We start from the raw sequence: 19744 nt of genomic DNA on the forward strand, positions 1-19744 counted from the left end.
CTCGAATTCCCAAGCCCCTTTGTGTTTCATATTTCTGAAGCCTTTCACCATTTAGAGAATAGTTTACACCTCTATTCTTTCCACCAAAGTGCATAACCTCACGGTTTTCCACATTGCATTCCATCTGCCAATCTCCTAGTTTGTCCTTCAGCAGACTCTTTACATCCCCTACACCACATGCACAAGACCAATTTTGATCTCCTTGTAACCTTCCATAATGGCTCTGAGACCATATTCATTTACCTCAACTTGCACTGTCAGTTTGTTTTTCTTATTCAGAATGCTTTGTGCATTAAGATACAAAGCCTTTACATTGTTCTGTTATCGAATTTCCCTATGCTTTTATGGTTCCTTGGTACAATATGATATTTATACATTCTGCCCCTTCCTTTTAGTTTCTGGTGATGATCAACCCCAGACTAACCTGCAATCCTGCCTCCTCCTTTACCTTTGATATTATAATTTTCCATGCAACTGAGCTCACGCCCCCCCACACTATTTGAATCAAGGTTTCCGATGACAAATAACATTCCACATTGTGAGTTGCTTCCAAAATATAAAACAATTCCTATAATTAAAAGTATTTATTTAGCAATATGCAATTTCACATGAATTTTATTCTATTGTAGATGGCAATGCAGATGTGGTAGAAATAAATTGATTTATTACCCAATACATCAATTAATGATAAAGATGTTGTGTATGAACTGTATCACTAGAATGATAAAAATAAAAGCTGAACCAAAATTATTCTCATTTTGTATTGGGTAAATCAGTTTAGACTTGCATTGACAGCAGGGGAGACTGAGACTTGTTTTTGGAGATTTATTTTCCTGTCACCAATGAAGCTGATTCTAAACTGTGCAACTAGTTAAAGCACTGTCACTACTAACAGCTCAAACATCAGCACTGATGACTATTCCACTGCATCAGCATCAGTAACAGCTCCAGTACCATTACCAGCACTAGCACAAGCAATGCTTTTGCACTGACCTCAGCACCAATCCTGACAATTACTTCAACCCCAACGTCAGCAGCAACATTAGCAACAGCAATGTCAATAGTTCTGCGGCTAGCACTGGCACTGACCATAATTCCATTGACAGATACAACAATAGCAGTGGTTTTCTGCCACAGTAAGATCATCTTTTTGCATGTTTGTAGCGATTCATTTGGTAACTCTTTCAACTCTTAGTTAAAAGGTGGCCATTCAAGTACTTTTGGGGCAGAATCTTGTTGAAGGACACTGTTTGCAGAGCGAGCAAAAGAGCTGCATTTCCTCTTTTCAAGAAGGCTGGACAAACAACAAGCCAATCAGGCTAGTGATAAGGCTACCAATTGGCCTTCCACTGGAATCTGAGACTTCAATCAAAGAGCAACAGCTGTCTTATTCAGCAGCTTCCCCAGATAGGCCGTGGTTGTTCCTGGCTAGGCAGGCACCATATTCCAGAATCATAGAGTGACCCAGGCCACAGATGACTAATCTGGGGAAGAATTCCTGAGGTGGGGCTTGCAGGAAAAGGAATTTGGGAGTGGGGGAGAGTTCAAAAGCAAGTGCAGGGGCTTGGATCTCAGCAAGTCTACACGCAAGCTAATGGCAGAGTAGGGGCCCTCTGCCAGGACTTGTCTGCTCTGAACACTTTTCTCTTCTTGTTTTTAGTTCTTCTTTCTTTCTTGCTTTGATTTCTTTGCTTTACTAATGGTAAAAAAAATCCCAGCGTGGACCTCGTGGTGGCAGCAAGTGAGCCCCTATTTACTTCTCTGGGGTGAACAGGCAACCTGGCAAACAAATTGGTGGTCCACATTGGCGTGGTGACGTTAGCAAAGCGGGGCCAGTGGCAAAAGGTGGTGCCTGAGAATCAGCAACTTCATTGTTGGCTGGTCTGGGCACTGGCAACATCGGATGTGGTGGCATCGGCAATGTGGGTCCAGCAGCAAAAGATGCGCCTGAAATGTGACGACTTCAACGTTGGTTCGGTCCAGTGTAAACAGCAGCAAGGCAATGGAGATGGGCTGGCAGTGCGGATGTTGTTGCTGATGAGCTGGCTCAGGACTGATAGACTCTTTTTAAGCTACGTCTTTCTTTTTTCTTCTTAAAGCTATTCAAAATGCCGTATGATCGTGGCAAAAGTGGAAAAAAACTTTCCACACTATTGTACTGTTTTCCTCACTGTAAAATATACATGACAATAAATCATAAATCATCCCCTTCTGCATGTTCAGCTCCTTGAGCAGGCACAGAGTACCTTTGATCAAGGAACAAGCCACAGATGTAACTGAAAATCGAAAGAACTGCAGATGCTGTAAATCAGAAAGAAAAACAGAAGTTGTTGGAAAAGCTCAGCAGGCGTGGGAGCATCTTTGAAAGAAAAATCAGAGTTAACGTTGAGGGACTGCTGACCTTTCCTCACCAGACCCGTAACGTTAACTTTGATTTTTTTTCTTCACAGATGCTTCCAAACCCGCTGGGCTTTTCTAGCAATTTGTGTTGTTAGCACAAATGTAACAATGGTTTTGGTTGCCAGTCATGCTGTATAGTGACAGGTCTGCCTGTAGGTGGGCTACTTCCAACACTGGAGGAATGGGACCTTGATGTGGTCACTTATTGGTACCCATGGACCTCAATTGGCAGCAGGCCTTCTTTCCAATGGCTGAATCTTGGCAAGGGCTTATTTTAGGGTTAGGAATGCTGCCATCTTGCCTCTATAAATACATTTCCCACCTCCAAGCTTGCCACCCAAGTGAGCAGAAGATTCTGTTTAGGACTTAGGGCAGGCCAGCACTCCAGTGCAGTATCAAGGGAATAGTGCCCAGTTGGGGGTGCCAGCTTTCATTTCATCATTTAACTTGAGACTTTGATTGCTGACTGAGATGGATATATTAGATGCTACTGCACTTCACAAGAAGAGTGGGGAGTAACTCTGGTGTCATTGCCAATGTTTATCCCTCAGCTAACTGCACAAAATAGATTAACCAGTTGTTTCTCCATTGTTATGTGTGATGTTTTACTGTGTTGTAATTGGCTGTTATATTTGTACGCTATAGTAGTAAAAAGTTCTTCAGTAGTGATAAAACACTTTGGCCTATCTTCAAATCATGAAAGGTGCTAAATAATCACAATTCCTTCTTTTCATGATCTACACTGCTGTGTTGTGCCTGGTAAACTATTTCAAGTTAGTGTGTTAACTTCAATAAATATTCAGATTTAACACAAACGTATTTAATTAATTGACAAGTGCAAGATGGGAATTAGTCTTGGTTTGCTAATCTAAAATCAAATTCGCAAAGAAGGTGCATGTGCAAAATTAACCAATCTTGTCAACAGTGAATTGCAAAAACACCACGCAAAGTGTTTTGTCACTGGTGCACACTACTGGAATGAAACTCCCTAGATTAACCCTTTCAAGTACTAAATGCCAGTTGGAATTTGCCGATGTGCTAACTGGTAGACATGATTTTCCTTTGTATGCCCAACTGGAATGGGAATATTGAAAGGTCCATGAACAATATTGCGCTTACCACAGAGAAACATAATACTTTTTCTTTTCAACACTTAGAATAATTCTCTCATACAGCATTAATTTTGTTAGACCGTTTTCCGATAATTTTGGTGTTTGTTTTTTGCTAAGGTTTGCATTTTGCAGCAACAACCCTGAAATCCCATGAATTGTGTTCACTATGAGCCAGACTGGAGTAAGTAAGTCGCTGAGATCACAGAAAGAGTCAATTCAACTGATTGTCCATGCTGACATGTTGTATTCTTCTTTAGTGTTAGCTATAGCTCCCACCATAGCTCTGCCCCCTCATCCTTCCCCTGTCTCCTTCCTTAATATTTAGTCCTTGCGTGTTTCTTGACTGGAGCACTGAATTCCCTTTGTGGCTTTTAGCTGCCAATCTCAGAAATCATTTTCCTGCTGTCACTTGCATGAAAAAATTGATTGTGCATACTTTATTACTCTCCAGGCATTTCTTTGCTCCCATCCATTCATAAAATCATCGAAATTTCATTACCATAGTGGAGTATTTTGCTTAGTGGTAGTCTGGGAAGGAGATAAGGTGAATCACTTGTGAAGTCTCATTTTCAATGACATCAATTAACACTGCTTTATCACATCTTTCTGTTCATTTTACACTCAAATATGGACGTGTCAGTTTCTCTGGTAGATCACCAACAGTCCTGGTGCTTCAAGAATGGGTCTCTTTCATGGAATTGCTGATGAAAATTTATATATATAATGTTTTGAGGCTCTCACAATGACAGGAAATATGAATACATTTCTTAATCCCTCTCTTTTGGTGCATTTTTCATCACTTCTTACTTTTTTGATCCCTGCAGACAGTTTGATTGGATTTGACTTAACTGATTTGATTTTATTGTCACGTGTCCCAAAATACGGTGAAAATCTTTGTTTAGAGCGGGACGGGCAGATCACAGCAAGCAAAGGATGTACAGATCAAAAAGTCTCAGAGGCATACAGGTTACATTGCAAGTTACATTATTTGAGGCTAGAGTCCATTCAACAGTCTGATAACGGCCAGAAAGAAGCTGTTCCTGAACCTGCTCGTGTGTGTGTGTTCCATCTGTGTCTTCTGACTGATGGAAGAGGTTGTACAAGATCATTACCAGGGTGCAATGGGTCTTTGATGTTGGCCGCCTTTCTGCAGCAACAGGCCATGTAAGGTTGGTGTCCATGAATGTCTAGGCTGTGCACATTAGCTTCTGTAGTTTGTCATGGTCCTGGGCAGAGCAGCTTCCATACCAGGCTGTTATGTACCCGGACAGTATGCATTCAATGGTGCATCTGTAGAAGTTGGTGAGGGACCTTATGGACATGCCAAATTTCCTGAGTTGCCTGAGGAAGAAGAGACATTGTTGTGCCTTTTTGCATCTACTTGGGGAATCCAGGATAGGATGTCAGTTATTGTTACTCTGAGGAACATGATACTCTTCACCCTCTCAACCTCAGTTCCGATGATGTAGATGGGGGTGTGTTCACCTCCCTCCTTTCTGAAGTTGAGGATCTGTTTTTTTTAGTTTTGCTGACGTTGAGAAACAGATTCTTTTCATTGCACCACATCATCAAGCCCTTTCTGTATTTTCACTCCTTGTTAGATATTGTTCCACTACAGTGCTGTCGTCGGCAAACTTGTAGATGGTGTTCATTCAGAATTTGGCAACACAGTTGTAGGTGTGACTGACTCAGTAGTAAGAGATGAAATAACTGAGGGATCACCCAGTGAGGCTTTGTGGGTGGAGCTAAAAAATAAGAAGGGGATGGTGACATTATTGGGGTGGTACTATAGGCCCCCAAACAGTCAACAGGAATTCGAGGAACAAATATACAGGGAGACTGGGGAGACTTGCAGGGGCAATAGTGTTGTCATTGAGGGGGATTTTAATTTTCCTAACATGGACTGGGACTGCCATAGTGTTAAGGGCTTTGATGGGGTGGAATTTGTTAGAAGGGTTCATGAAAGTTTCTTTAAGCAGTAATATAGTGTGTCCTACTCAGGAAGGGGTAGGTAGGAGGTGAGGACACATCCTTGGGGGTGGGGGGGCTCCAGTGTTGGGTGTTAGTGTGGAAGAGGTGCAGTTACCTATCCTCACTGATTGTGGCCTGTGGATTAGAAAGCTGAGGATCCAGCTGCAGAAGGAAGAGACAAAACCAAGATCACACAGTTTTGAGATCAGTCTGGAGGGGATAATGGTGTTGAAGGCGGAGCTGTAGCCAATGAGCTGGAATCTGACATTGGCATCTTTGTTGTTTAGGTGTTCCAGGGATGAGTGCAGGGCTAGGGATATGGCATCCTCTGTGGATCTGTTATGTCAGTAGGAAAACTGAAGGTGATTGAGGCTGGAGTTGATGTGGGCCATGATCAGCCTCTCAAAGCACTTCATGATTATTGAAGTCAGAGCTATTGGGCTGTAGTCATTAAGGCACACTGCGCATGTTTTCTTATGTACAGGGATGATGGTGGTCTTCTTAAAACAAGTGGGGACTTGTAGGAGGGAGAGGATGAAGATGTCGGTGAATACCTCCGTCACTTTTTCTGCACAGGATCCGAGTGCTCGGCCGGGGACACTGTCCAGGCCCATTGCTTTCCTTGGGTTGGTTCCCAGGAAAACTGGTCTGAGTTCTGAAGCTGTGATGGGGGGAGCAGGTGTGTCTGGGACTGTTGGGGCAGGCATCGCCACGCTGGTGGTATTCTGCTCAAACCGAACGTGGAAAGCATTGCGTGTGTCAGGGAGGGATGTGTCATTGTCCGCCATCTTACACTCTTTCATTTTGTATCCTGTAATGTCACTTAGGCCTCGCCATAGACAGAGGGAGTCTGTTTGGTAGGTCTGGGCCTCTAATATGGTCTGGTACTGCCTCTTGGCCTCTCTGATGGCTTTGCAGGGAACATATCTGGATTTTCTGTATTGGTCCAGGTCACCTGATTTGAATGCTGTACTTCTGATCTGCAGGAGGGAGTGGATTTCCTGGTTCATCCGAGGTTTACGTTTGGGGAACACTTGGATTGATTTCTTTGGCACACAGCCCTCTGTGCATTTACTAATGAACACCACTAGTTACAGGTTGCCATCCTGAAAGTGCTGTCCTAATCCCATTTCTCTGTCCTCTATTAATTAGTCAATCCTCTTTCCATGCTGATGCACTACTTCCTATACCATGGGCTCTTTTAAGTAGCATAATGTGGTATCTTATCAAATGCTTTCTGAAAATATAAATATATTGCACCCACTGTTTCTCCTTTATCTATCCTACTTAGTACCTCAAAGAATTCTAATAGATATGATTTTTGCTTCATGAAGCCACACTGACTCTGCTTAATCATGTTATGTGTTTCTAAATGATCTGGTATCATACCCTCCATAATACACTGTAATATTTTCCCAATACCCGACATTAAGCTAACTACCTTTTAATTGCCTCTTTATGTCTTCTTTCATTTTTAAAGTAAAAGTGTTAAAGTGGTACTTTTCCAGTTCTCTGAGACTTTTCGGGAATCTAAAGATTCTTGGAAGATTACTGTGAGTGCATCTACTATTTCTGTAGCTGCTTATTTTAATAATGCATCCTGTCAGCTCCAAGGGATTTATATGTCTTTAGCACTTTGGTTTCCCTGGTATTATTTCTCTAGTGATAGTTGTTGTCTTTATCTCTTCTCTTTCTCTTTCTTTTTCCCCTTGATTATTTAATATTTTTAGAATGCTATTAGTGTCTTCTCTTGTGAAGACTGAAACAAAGTATTTGTTCAATTCCTTGGCTATACTCTGCTGGCCAATTATTTTCCCCAGCCTCATTCTCTAATGGACCTATGTTAACTTTGACCTCTGTCTTTTTTTCTGTGTCTTACAGTCTATCTTGATATTACTTGTAAGTTTATGCTCAAGGTTTATTTTCTCCTCTGCTTTTTTTTGAAAGGACAGGAGAGAATGAAATGGGGTTTTAAAAACTTTTATTGTGGCTTTTAAAACTTTCCCAATCCTCTGGCTTTCAGTTTGATGCTATCCTTAACTTTATTGATGAACTATGTTTGGTGAATTCCCTTCCTAGGATTCTTCTTCACCAGCATATATCTTTGTTGTGAGCCATGAAGTTTTTTTAAAAATATTTGCCATTGTTCCTCAAACACCTTTGCTGATAAACTCCTTTCCCAGTTCACTCCTCCTGGCTTTGCCCCCATTCCACTATAATCAGTATTATTCAAGTTTAACATGGCTGTTTCTGATCTATATTCTTCTCTCTCAAACTGAAAGCTAAATTCTACTATATTTTGTTCACTGCTACTGAGGGAGTTTTTTTTAACTCTGACTTCACTTATTAAACCTGCCTCATTAGATCCAGGATGACCTGATCACTTTTTGGTTTCACAACAACTCTATGAACTCTTCCTAAGGGCAATCTTTGCCAATCTAGTTAGCACAATCTACATGAAGATTACATTTATTCATGCTAAATCTTCTGTTTTTGTTATATGCCTATATTATTTCCTGATATATTCTCTGTCCTACTGAATTGCTACAATTAGTGGGCCAAGAGCCTTGTTCCCATTTTATTTCTAATCTCTTTCTGTGTAGATTCTACATCTTCTGATCCAACATCATTTCTTGCTATCAGATTTATTCCATCCTTTACTAACAATACAACACCACCACCATTTCCTTACTTCTTGTCCTTTGACAAGTCACATATCCCTTCACCAGTTTCTCTTTATTCACGATACATAATGTCCTCAAAGACCTCCAAGAGATTGGTTAAACATAATTTTCTTTGCACAAAACAATGTTTGCTTTACTTGATTACTTCAGAATAAGTTAAGTGCCATTCTCACTTCTGCCATAATAGCTTTTAGTATGTTCTTTTGACAGGTGCTAAACTAACCAGACTATAGTTTTCTGCTTTTTGTGCCATCCTTTTTTTGAATAAAAGAATTATATTTGCTATCTTCCAATCAAATGGGACTTAACCAAATCTTTGGAGGGTTTGGAAAATTAAAACCGTAACATTGTCTATCTCACTAGCCACTTATTTTAAGACCCTAGAATGAAATACATCAGGACCCAAGCACTTGTCAGCCTGCAGTTCCAACAATTTACTCTAAGCTATTTTCCTTTAGATTTATTTTACCTAAATTCCTCTGTCTCTTCCATTTCCTGATTTGTATTTGCTTCTGAGATGTTACTTGTACTTCTATGGTGAAGATTAATATAACGTGCATGTTTAATTCATGTGACAGCTTCTTATTTTCCATTGCTATTTTTCCATTCTTGCTTTCTATATGTCCAATGCTTACTTCGATAATTCCTACTTCTAAAAAATATCTAAAGAAACTCCTATGACCTGTTTAGTTTTCTCTCACACTGCAATTTTCCCCTTCTAAATAGTTTTAGTACTTCTTTGCTGTTGGTTTAAATAAATTCTGTCCAATCTTTTGAAATGCCACCTGTCCTTGCACAATTCAAAGCTATCTTTGTTATGTACAGATTAAAGAAGAGGGAAAGGAAATCAATTCACTAATCCATCAGGCCCATGGCAGTAGAAAAGCCAGAAGGACATATTATTTCTTAAATAGACAGGGATTGCAATGTGTTGATGTCTAAAGGGATCTGCTTATCCTTGTTTGTGAGCCACTAAAATCAGTGCAACAAACGATGAGAAAGGCAACTTGTATTTTGGCTTTCATCACAAGGGGATTTTAGCACTGGAGTAAATATGACTTGCTGCATTTGTATGGAGGCCTACTGAGACTGTACCTAGAGTGCAATGTGCAGTTTTCTTCTTCTAACTTAAGGAAGCATATACTTGTCATAGAAGGAGAGTTCACCAGACTGATCCCAGGGATTTGTCTCCTAGGGGAGATTGACAGAATTTGGCGTGTGCTCTTTAGAGCTTTGAGGAATAGGTGGTGGTCTCACCAAAATATGCCTAATTCTTACCGGTATGACAGGGTGAATTGTAGATAGGATAGTGACTCAAGAATGAGGAGACATAATCTCAGGATAAGGGGTAGGCCATTTAAGACTGAGATAAAGAAGAATTTCTTTTGTCAGAAGACACTAACTCTTAAGAATTATGTATCCTAGAGGACTGTGAAAGCTCAATCATTGAGTACACTCAAAACAAAAGCTGGTAGGTTTCAGGAGATTAATGCCATTGAGGAACTTGGAGATATCACACGAAAATGGCATTGAGGTAGATGATCAGCCTTGATCTAATTCAATAGTGATGTAAGCTTGAAGGGCTGAATGGCCTACTTCTGCTTCTACATTTCTCTGTTGTTAAGTTTGCATCTGCTGTCTGTCTGAATGGGTAGAAAGCAACAGCTGCTCAATAGGCGGGCTCGAAAATTCAGGCAATAACCAGCTTCCCATCAGCACTACAGTAAGATGTATCGGCATGCAGGCTCATAATTAAAGTGTTTAGCATGGTCTGGTGACGGTGTAGAAAGAAACAGGTTCAAAGGAGGCCCTGGTTTTCCATATAGGGTCAGAGGATCATGACTGCTTCAGGTCTCCCCACTGAGGAGTGCTTCACCTTTACCTTGGAGGCCTTCTGTCCTGTTTAGAAACACACTTCTGCTGAGTGAGAAGACCACAACAGTTTCTCCATCTAGGCCCATTTGAAGAGCCCTCTGGTGCTATCAACATCAAAGAACTCCAATCAACAGCTACACCAAACCTAACCCACCAAATTAGCAGAGTAAAATTTACAAATTGTTGTGAACAGAACGGGAATCAGAATCACTCCATGTTAACTGTGGGCTCTCTGCTTACCTGACTGTCTTCATCTCAGTGATTGTGTTTGGCATTAACTTTAGCCACAACTGAATTCAGTAGTGCAAGGACATGATCCCACGTTTCAGATTCTGTTTGCAGCTTTTGCAGATCTCTGAGATTTGAATGCTTACATCTCTATTCTATTGTTTCAGTGACTTTATTCGTCTTTGTTGGTGAAGCCAGGTTCTAAACTTAATGGACTTGTGGTTATTCAAAGCATTACAGGACTAGTCAGGAGCAGGACTGACAGTTCAACATTTTGTGTTTCACATTTCAGCCAGAACCTTCAACTGTTTCCAGCAATTTAGGTTTGCTGTCTGTGTCCATACAACCAAGATGTAACTATCAGTTTTCTTTTCTCTTTGGCGACTTGCACATCTCACCTTAAGCTGCTTCAAGTTATTTTGTATAGATAATAAAATGTGAGACTGGATGAACACAGCAGGCCCAGCAGCATCTCAGGAGCACAAAAGCTGACGTTTCGGGCCTAGACCCTTCATCAGAGAGGGGGATGGGGTGAGGGTTCTGGAATAAATAGGGAGAGAGGGGGAGGCGGACCGAAAATGGAGAGTAAAGAAGATAGGTGGAGAGGAGAGTATAGGTGGGGAGGTAGCGGGGGGATAGGTCAGTCCAGGGAAGATGGACAGATCAAGGTCATGGGATGAGGTTAGTAGGTAGGAGATGGAGGTGCGGCTTGGGATGGGAGGAAGGGATGGGTGAGAGGAAGAACCGGTTAGAGAAGCAGAGACAGGTTGGGCTGGTTTTGGGATGCAGTGGGTGGAGGGGAAGAGCTGGGCTGGTTGTGTGGTGCAGTGGGGGGAGGGGACGAACTGGGCTGGTTTTGGGATGTGGTGGGGGCAGGGGATATTTTGAAGCTGGTGAAGTCCACATTGATACCATTGGGCTGCAGGGTTCCCAAGCGGAATATGAGTTGCTGTTCCTGCAACCTTCGGGTGGCATCATTGTGGCACTGCAGGAGGCCCATGATGGACATGTCATCTAAAGAATGGGAGGGGGAGTGGAAATGGTTAGCGACTGGGAGGTGCAGTTGCTTATTGCGAACCGAGCGGAGGTGTTCTGCAAAGCCATCCCCAAGCCTCCGCTTGCTTTCCCCAATGTAGAGGAAGCCACACCAGGTACAATGGATGCAGTATACCACATAGGCAGATGTGCAGGTGAACCTCTGCTTAATATGGAAAGTCATCAAGTTATTTTGTCTTTTGTTTCCCCATTCCAGTGCATTTCACCTAAAGGCCGTGGATTCATGCTAGGAGCGTATGACTGTTCTTGTAAATCTGGATTCTATCGTCCCAGTGGTGTGTCTCTGAACAACTTTAATGGTAAGTGCTCCTGCCTGGCAAGAAATGGGCCTGCTTAATAATGCAGCATCTTTTTTATTCTTAATTTTGTCAGGGGCATGCACTTCTGTCCTGAAGAGGTTAGATGCTGGCTTTATGTAATCAATTAAAAATGATATCCCATACACCCTGTAATCTGTGATTCACCCAAAGGTCAGGTAAAAATGCCATTTAAATCAGACTAGCATAAACTCCAACATCAAGTTAATGTGCAACATCTTACTGTAAACTATGCTGTGAATAGACCGTAGTCACGTTATGTGTATATTCAGAGGTAATAATATTCTAGCACTGCTTGAACATAGAATATAGAACGGTACAGCACAGTGCAGGCCCTTCGGCCCACGATGTTGCACCAAACGTTTACCCTAATCGTAAGGTCTATCTAGCCTCCACTCCTACCTTGTACTATCATCCATATGCCTATCTAATAGCAGCTTAAATGCCCCTAATGAGGCCGACTCTACTACCCTCTCCGGCAATGCATTCCGTGCCTCAGCCACTCTCTGAGTAAAGAACCTACCTCTGACGTGATGTAATTTTGTGATATCTTCTCATCTAACTAAGTATTAAACAGCCCTCCCCGCTACAAACAGGCATTCTTCTCATTCTCCTTCCCCATGTTTGTCAGGATTGGGGTATTTGACATTGATAGGCCATTGCGGGAAGGCAACCTAGAGAGGCACTTCAAAATAACTTTACTTCTTCTGCCACCAATACAAGCAGGAAAACCTGTTGTACTGGCCACATCTCATGAGGTTTTGTTTCAGCTGGTGAAAGCCCTTTACTGGGCACTTAAAGGCTCAATTGGTCCACTCAACATCATCCCTTCCTCTAGTATAATCACACTGGGGTAAGGAATGGGTAGGCAGGCAGTAGGTAGGTCCCTACTGGATTAAACTGTGCCTTTTTTCAAACCAGTCAATGGGGAATGTAAAATCCAAACCAAAGGAAATTATTAAGCATTGGAGGCGTGCTCAGTACTTAGTTAGATGAGACAAAATCATAAAGTTTACAAGGCTGAGACCCATTGTCTGAGCTTTATTTAAAGTATGTAAATTTCTATCTTTTGTTTTTGTTAAAAGCTAATGGACTTACTTCATTTCAGAAATGTCAATTGCTGATAGAAAAATGGTTGGTAATGTTGATGTAAAATTATTCCAAATGATCTGAATGACTCCAACAAAGCATGATGGTGAAAATCTGACATGCAGAATTCCCTTAGAAAATGTTAGCTGAGGACCTTTTTCATTGTGACAACATAAGCAGGCTTCCATTATAAAAAAAGACTAATATTACAGGAAGTCCAAGCCATAGAATATACTGCATGCAATTAATTTATTTGCATATCTGAGCTAAGTCAAATTTGACATGAAATGTCATTTCCCAGAATAAAAACTAGTTTGATGATTCACATCTTTTAAAAAAGGAGAAAAAAGCATGATATTCATTCAATGAAACATGGTCACACATGCCTGCAGAGTTTTTTTAACAACAGAAGTTGATTACACAAAAGACCAAAACAACAATGGACAAATTATCTAGATATAGAACACATTTAGAAAACTCTTAAACCATTTGGTAAAACAATATTTCATTATATTTCCCAATGCCATCACCACAGAGAGATTCGAATTCAGAGAAATTATACCTCTGCATCAAATCTTTAAGTTCAACCAAACTGATTCTCCCTAATTTCTGTCCTGCGAATTGTGGAGTCTTCTAACATGAATGCTGGCAAAGCAGGGAACTTAAGATTTTTTTTTAGATTCTAGCTAGCAGATTTCCAACCAAATAATCCTGGTCTGGAAATACTTTAAACAAGTACAACTTCTAGAAATTGAGCAGAAGCAATGAAAGCCACTCTCAGATCTATAAATAGAAAACATACATGAAGACAAATACTTTCCTCTCAAGGTTCAGTCACTTTATATGGCTAACTAATGTATAAGTGGTGAAGTGTAAAATGATGTTCTCAACCAGAAAGATCTGGAAGATGCCCAGTAAGAAATTAATGTTCACTATACTTTACAGAAGGACAAACATAAGCTAAAACTCTAGCCAGTTCTCATGAGAGTAAAGCAACTAAACAGCATTTACAAATTGCCTGCAGCAAGTAAACTGAAACTCAGCAACAGCCAAATGCTTCATTTATTCCAGGAAGAACGGCACATAAAGTTAGCTCAGTTTCAATACGAGAGGAGTTACAGAGGATGATAATATGTGGTTGATGCGAAACTCGACCCAGAAGCAAACATGGAGCCATTGTGAAAGTTAATGTGCAAAGATGTAACATCTCAGTAAAGCTATTGTCGAACATGCCACAGCATTACAGGAAATTATTTGTTTAGTGGTAATACCATTGCCCATACTTCGATACTTCAAATGCTCAGAATGCTTTGAGGATGTATATGTGATGTTTTGGAGCTATACGTAGATTGTTCGGGCCAAGAACAGGAAGTAGTCAATTATGCAAGCTGTTTTCATGGTCCTGCAAAACAACATTACAGTCAGATTGTGCAGTGAACGTACAATGTTTCTCCATCTGGTGCCATGGACCTCTATTCAGTGTTATTTCATACCGTTGACTCCATTGATCTATCTATGGAAGTCCAAGAATATGTTACCTTGTCTGGGCTCAGAGGTGATATTTGAAATGTCACTCAGAAGAGGTTGTCAGACAAGAAAAGAAACTCCAGCAGATAAATGTCACACATTCCAAATCTAAGCTTCAACAGGAACTACTCTGTAAAGTTGGCTAAAGAATTCATTAACTTCATTTTCAATTCAACTCGAATGGCACTCATATTTTATAAATTAGAGAGGAAACGAAGGAAAATGGATCACTTTTAGGTTTTAGGTAGAAAATGACTAACAATAATTGAAGATTAATTTGGACTTCAAAGGAACAGAGTTCAGATTACTGGAAATGTCACAGTCATGAAATTTGAACCTGGCAAGTAGTGTGGTCCCCTGGGAGTTGTGAAAACAAACTTCAGTTCCACTTGTTTGTGAAAATGTGGTCCCCAACATCAATATGATACTTCACTGGTACATTAGAGCATAAGAAACAAGAAGAAAAGTTGGTCATTCAAACCATGAACCATGCTTTACCATTAGTTAACATCAGAGCTCATCTGACAGCCCTCAACTGTACATTGTCCCCTTGGCCCAGAGACAGGGACAATATTCATGCAACACTTGTACACCTCTTAACCCAGTCCTCTCCCTAACCCAAACACTGTGCTCCTGCCCCCCCAACCCAAACACTGTGCTCCTACCCCCCCAACCCGAACACTGTGCTCCTGCCCCCAACTCGAACACACTGGTCCTACCCCCCCAACCCAAACACTGTGCTCCTGCCCCCCTAACCCGAACACTGTGCTCCTGCCCCCCAACCCGAACACTATGCTCCTGCCCCCCTAACCCGAACACCGTGCTCCTGCCCCCCTAACCTGCACACTGTGCTCCTGCCACCCCTAACCTGCACACTGTGCTCCTGCCCCCCTAACCCGAACACTGTGTTCCTGCCCCCCTAACCCGAACACTGTGCTCCTGCCCCCCCTAACCTGCACACTGTGCTCCTGCCCCCCTAACCCGAACACTGTGCTCCTGCCCCCTAACACGAATACTGTTCCCCTGCTCCTAATCTGAACTCTGTGATCAACCCCCCCAATCTACGCACAGCTCCCTCACCATCCCCTCCCAGCCAGACACTGTACCTCCCACCTAGCTACTATGAATCCTACATATGAATCTATGCCTCTGACTGCCCCCCCCCCCCAAGTCTTCCTGGCCTGAGCACCGCAGATCTTCTAAAGCCCTGAGCCCCTGATACTGTGTCCTGATGGGTCCTCCTTCCTCCATACCAGACCCTGGCCTGACCCCATAAAACCTGACTACACCCTCAAGGAAAAATGTTTCCAATACAATTTTAAATATATTCAATGCCCTCATCCTCACTGCTGCCTGTACCTGAGGATTTTAAAAATGAGCAATGTTCCAAGAGAAGGAATTCCTTCTCACTTCTATCTTAAATATTAAGCAAAACAATTTGAAGCAAGGAAGGTCCATCTCTGATTTCTGTTTTTCCAGAAAGCAATAACTGGTATCAGCAGCAAGTGGATATAGATTGTAAAGATGTGAAGTAGAAAAGACAAGCAAAAATGTTGTGGATATACAATAGGATAAGTACTATTTATGAATTGTACGGACATTCTTGATCTGTACCTGCTCTGATAAAACATACGTACAGTGGAACCAATATAGCCATCTTTACTCTCTTTCCAAATGTAGACTAACCTGCCAATGTACTTTGAACTAAAAAACTAGTCTTCTCAGTGTAACTATCATCCTAAGATTACTCTGAAACATAAAAAAATGGGAGGAGGAATGGGCCTTTCAGCCCTTCCAGCTCCCTCCAGCATTCACTATGATTATGGCTGATATTGCAAAACAAGTAACTGTTCTCACTTTCTGCCCACACCCTGTGATTCTTTCAGTCCTAAGAAATTATATGTAACTCCTCCCAGATAGCATGCATTGTTTTGCTTCAGCCACTTTCTGTGATAGAAAATTTGGATGAAGTAAAAAATTAATTTATTTTTATTTGAACTCATCTGGCTGGCGACAAAGGTGTGACCACAGATAATGACTGAAGTTTTCCAAAACTGAAAATTGAAATCTATTGGATTCATCACATCATATTGAGATAAAGTCTTGCATTTCACTGAATCTGGGTGTTGTCAAGACTGATAACAAACCATTATTTACCGGTTCAGTTCTACCCTGATACTTAAGAAATCTCGTTTCAATGTCAGAAGAAAATGACAATATCTTATTCAAAAGCCAATGAAGAAGCAATAACATTTGCAAGTACATCAAAAAAGTGAGTTTGCAGTCTCCAGATTGAATGAACATTCTGAAAACAGGCACTGTGGAAAGAGCATGAGGAACTGCCATTCCACTCAAGACAACCAGCAAATGTAGACTGAAAGAAAAAGGACAACAGCTGGAAGGTCTTGCAGAACCTGTGGAGAAAGAAACAGTGTTAACATTTCCAGTAGAATGTGACTCTTTTTCAGTGTAAGTGAGAATTACCTGACTGCAAACCAATGTAGAAGAAAGGAAGTAAAAATAAACGCGAAAGGAATATGTTGATTATAAAAAGAACTTTCAATGTCTGACTCCACAAAGCAACAAAAATAGAGTCATTGGATGATTACAGCTCAGAAAGAAATTATTCAGTTCACATGCTAGCTCTCTGCAAGAGCAACTCTGCTATTCTCGCTCCCTTGGCCCTTCTCCATGGTACTGAAAATCTTTTCTATTCAGATAATAATCTAATTCGCTTTTGAAAACCACGATTGAACCTGTCTCTTCCACAATCTGCATTCCACATCATATGATCATTTTCTACGAGTTTTCCCTGGTGTCATCTTTGATTCATTCTTGATTCATTTTTCATTCACTTGAAAATAGTGAGCCCTTGCTTCTCAAAACTTCTTCCAATGGGAACAGTGTTTTCCCCTATCTACTCTTTATAGACACCTTTAATAAATGTAGTTTCAGCTGTTTCTTCTCTGAGGACCTTGCTTTTCTAACCTATCCAAGTAACTGAAGTTCCTCATTCTTGAACTGTTTTAATAAACCCATTTGCATACTCAATAATAGGTTCATATTCTTCCAAAAGTGTGGTACCCAGAATTGGACACAGTACTCTTGAGGTTGAAACCAGTGTTGAATAAAGGCTCACCATAACTTTCTTGATTCTGTTCTCTGTGGACTCTGCTGGAACAGACTAACAAAAAATGGTGACGGAATGTGAAGTTGGAATTTATTCAAAAAGTATTGGAAACAATTATTAAGGAGGAAATAGCAGAATATTTGGGAAAGCATAATTTAATCAAGCAGAGATTAAACAAGTTGGTACTCTATTCACTGGAGTTTAGAAAAATGGGAGATGAACTCATTTAAACATGTAGGATTCTGAAGGGGCTTAGCAGGGTAAATGCTTGGAAGGTGTTTATTCTCAAGACAGAGTCCAGGACCAGAGGAAATAATCGCAGAATAAAGGGGCACCAGAGATGTGGAGGAATTTCTTCTTAGTCTGATACTGTTTTTAGTATTGAGTTTTCCTAATTATGTAAATATGTAGACCATCTCAATGGAACTTTTACTCCTGAGTTATTGATTTTTTTTGACCTTTTGAATAAGGCTAATGGCAAAATATGCCTTCCTGCTCAAGGGTAAGATGTCCTGATTATGAATTAAGTAAACATTCTGTATTCCCTGACACACTTTATACTGTAGTGTTACTTGTAACAATTTGTAATGTCTTCGGAAATGTTTAATGTTAAAGTTATTTGATTTGGACAATGTAGCTTCACGTTTGGAAGTTGCACCTTTTTTTTATCAGCTATGGTATTTGAATTGCCAGGACAGTGGCACGTACGATCGTAGAGTCGTAGAAACAGACCCTTCTGTCCAACTCATCCATGCCAACCAGATATCCTAAATTAATTTAGTCCCATTTGCCAGCATTTGGCCCATATCCCTCCAAAACTTCCTATTCATAAACCCATCCAGATGTCTTTGAAATATTACAATTGTACTAGCCTTTACCACTTCCTCTGGCAGTTCATTCCATACAAGCAACACTGTCTGCAAGAAAAGACCTTGACAATTTGTCTTATCCATGGATCTCTTGCTTTTATAAACCTCTATAAAGTCACCCCTCAGTCTCCAACATGCCAGAGAAAATAACCCCAGCATATTCAGGCTTCCCTATAGCTCAAATTCTCATGTCCAGCTTAAAATCAATGTGATGTTCGTTGACAGAAACATGTTCTGATAAACTAAAGTCTGTTGAGTTACAAAGTTCTCTAGTGCTGGTGTTTCTTTCACATTGGTATTTTTGTATGAGTAAGTATTGGCTTTCTGTCTTTCTGAAACTGCGAATGACATCTGAACATCTCTGCAAGTGACCTATAGTTTTACACATTAGCATTCTTTCATTATAGCTGAGTATGCTCATTGCTGTAAAGCTGTTTTATTCCAAATTGCTGACACTGATTCTTAATTTCCGCTCTTTAACCTATTCTTTGTCTTACTTGTCACAAGTATTTTTAGAGTGCTTATGCCTTATGATGTGGATGGATCTTGTTGCTCTCATGTGATAAAATTGTACTGTCCTCTCAGAATTTGTTCATGCATTTTGGTTTCTGTTTTTAGATCATTTCCAGTAGCTTTCTCCAAAGCCAAATACTCTTGGACTTAAGAATCTAAAAAAGACTCATAAATAATTCTAACAATAATTTTGTCAGTTATGAATTCTGACCTCAAAGCCTTACAGTCGCAGTTTTCCACTATTCTGTAGATATCAGTCATTAACTCGATACTGAACTCTCCTGAATGCTGCACTTGCCTTTAAAATCTTATCTTTCAGGAGTTGTACTTCTTGTTAGAATTAAATTATTTTCAAAAGCTGGAAGAGATTCTTCAAAAAACATCTATGCCTCTCTCTTATATACAATGTCATCAGTTGTAAGTCCTATTGAATGCCATTTGCTTGTTCAACTTGAGATTTATTATTTAACTTTAAAGCAATTGTATAGCTTAATTAACTCTCAGTAGCAATATTATTTCTTTCTGCCATATCTTCCTAATTCAAAATAATTATTTTTCTTCCTTGAGATTCTGCAGTAACTAAATGCTGTTGTTTCTGGCTTTAAAGCTTTTAGTATTGCAGTAAGCTAATGCTGTTTTATTTGTTTAGTTTCGCAAGCTTTTAAATATGCAGTGTAGCAATGCCATATTACATACTAAGATAGCTTTCAATTATGTTCAATAAAAAATGCTATATCATTCTGCTGCTTATTTTGGATCTACCTATCCTTTTATGGTTTAAATGGTAGTTAAACCCTACTATAGATAAAATGAAGGCTTTCCTGTTTTTTGCAACCAAGGTGATTTTTTTTTCGATTTTTTTTGTCAGCAAAATGGATTGACACTTTCACAACCTTCAAGGCCTGGATGCAATATACATCTCTTTCACAATTTTCAAAATAAAACTCTCTGGCTATGACCTTAATAAATCTTC

General features: G+C 40.4%; 1 protein-coding gene across 1 annotated transcript in view; it reads left to right on the forward strand.

Moving 5' to 3' along the window:
- Positions 1 to 19744, forward strand: part of gpr158a (G protein-coupled receptor 158a) — a 568943-nt gene that overhangs the window by 294724 nt on the left and 254475 nt on the right. The window contains exon 3 of the mRNA XM_059638942.1: positions 11523 to 11625. Within this exon, the coding sequence (XP_059494925.1) occupies positions 11523 to 11625 (103 nt within the window). The remainder of the gene's footprint in view (positions 1 to 11522; positions 11626 to 19744) is intronic.

Source organism: Stegostoma tigrinum, chromosome 2 (genome assembly GCF_030684315.1).
Source record: "Stegostoma tigrinum isolate sSteTig4 chromosome 2, sSteTig4.hap1, whole genome shotgun sequence".
Taxonomy (NCBI): domain Eukaryota; kingdom Metazoa; phylum Chordata; class Chondrichthyes; order Orectolobiformes; family Stegostomatidae; genus Stegostoma; species Stegostoma tigrinum.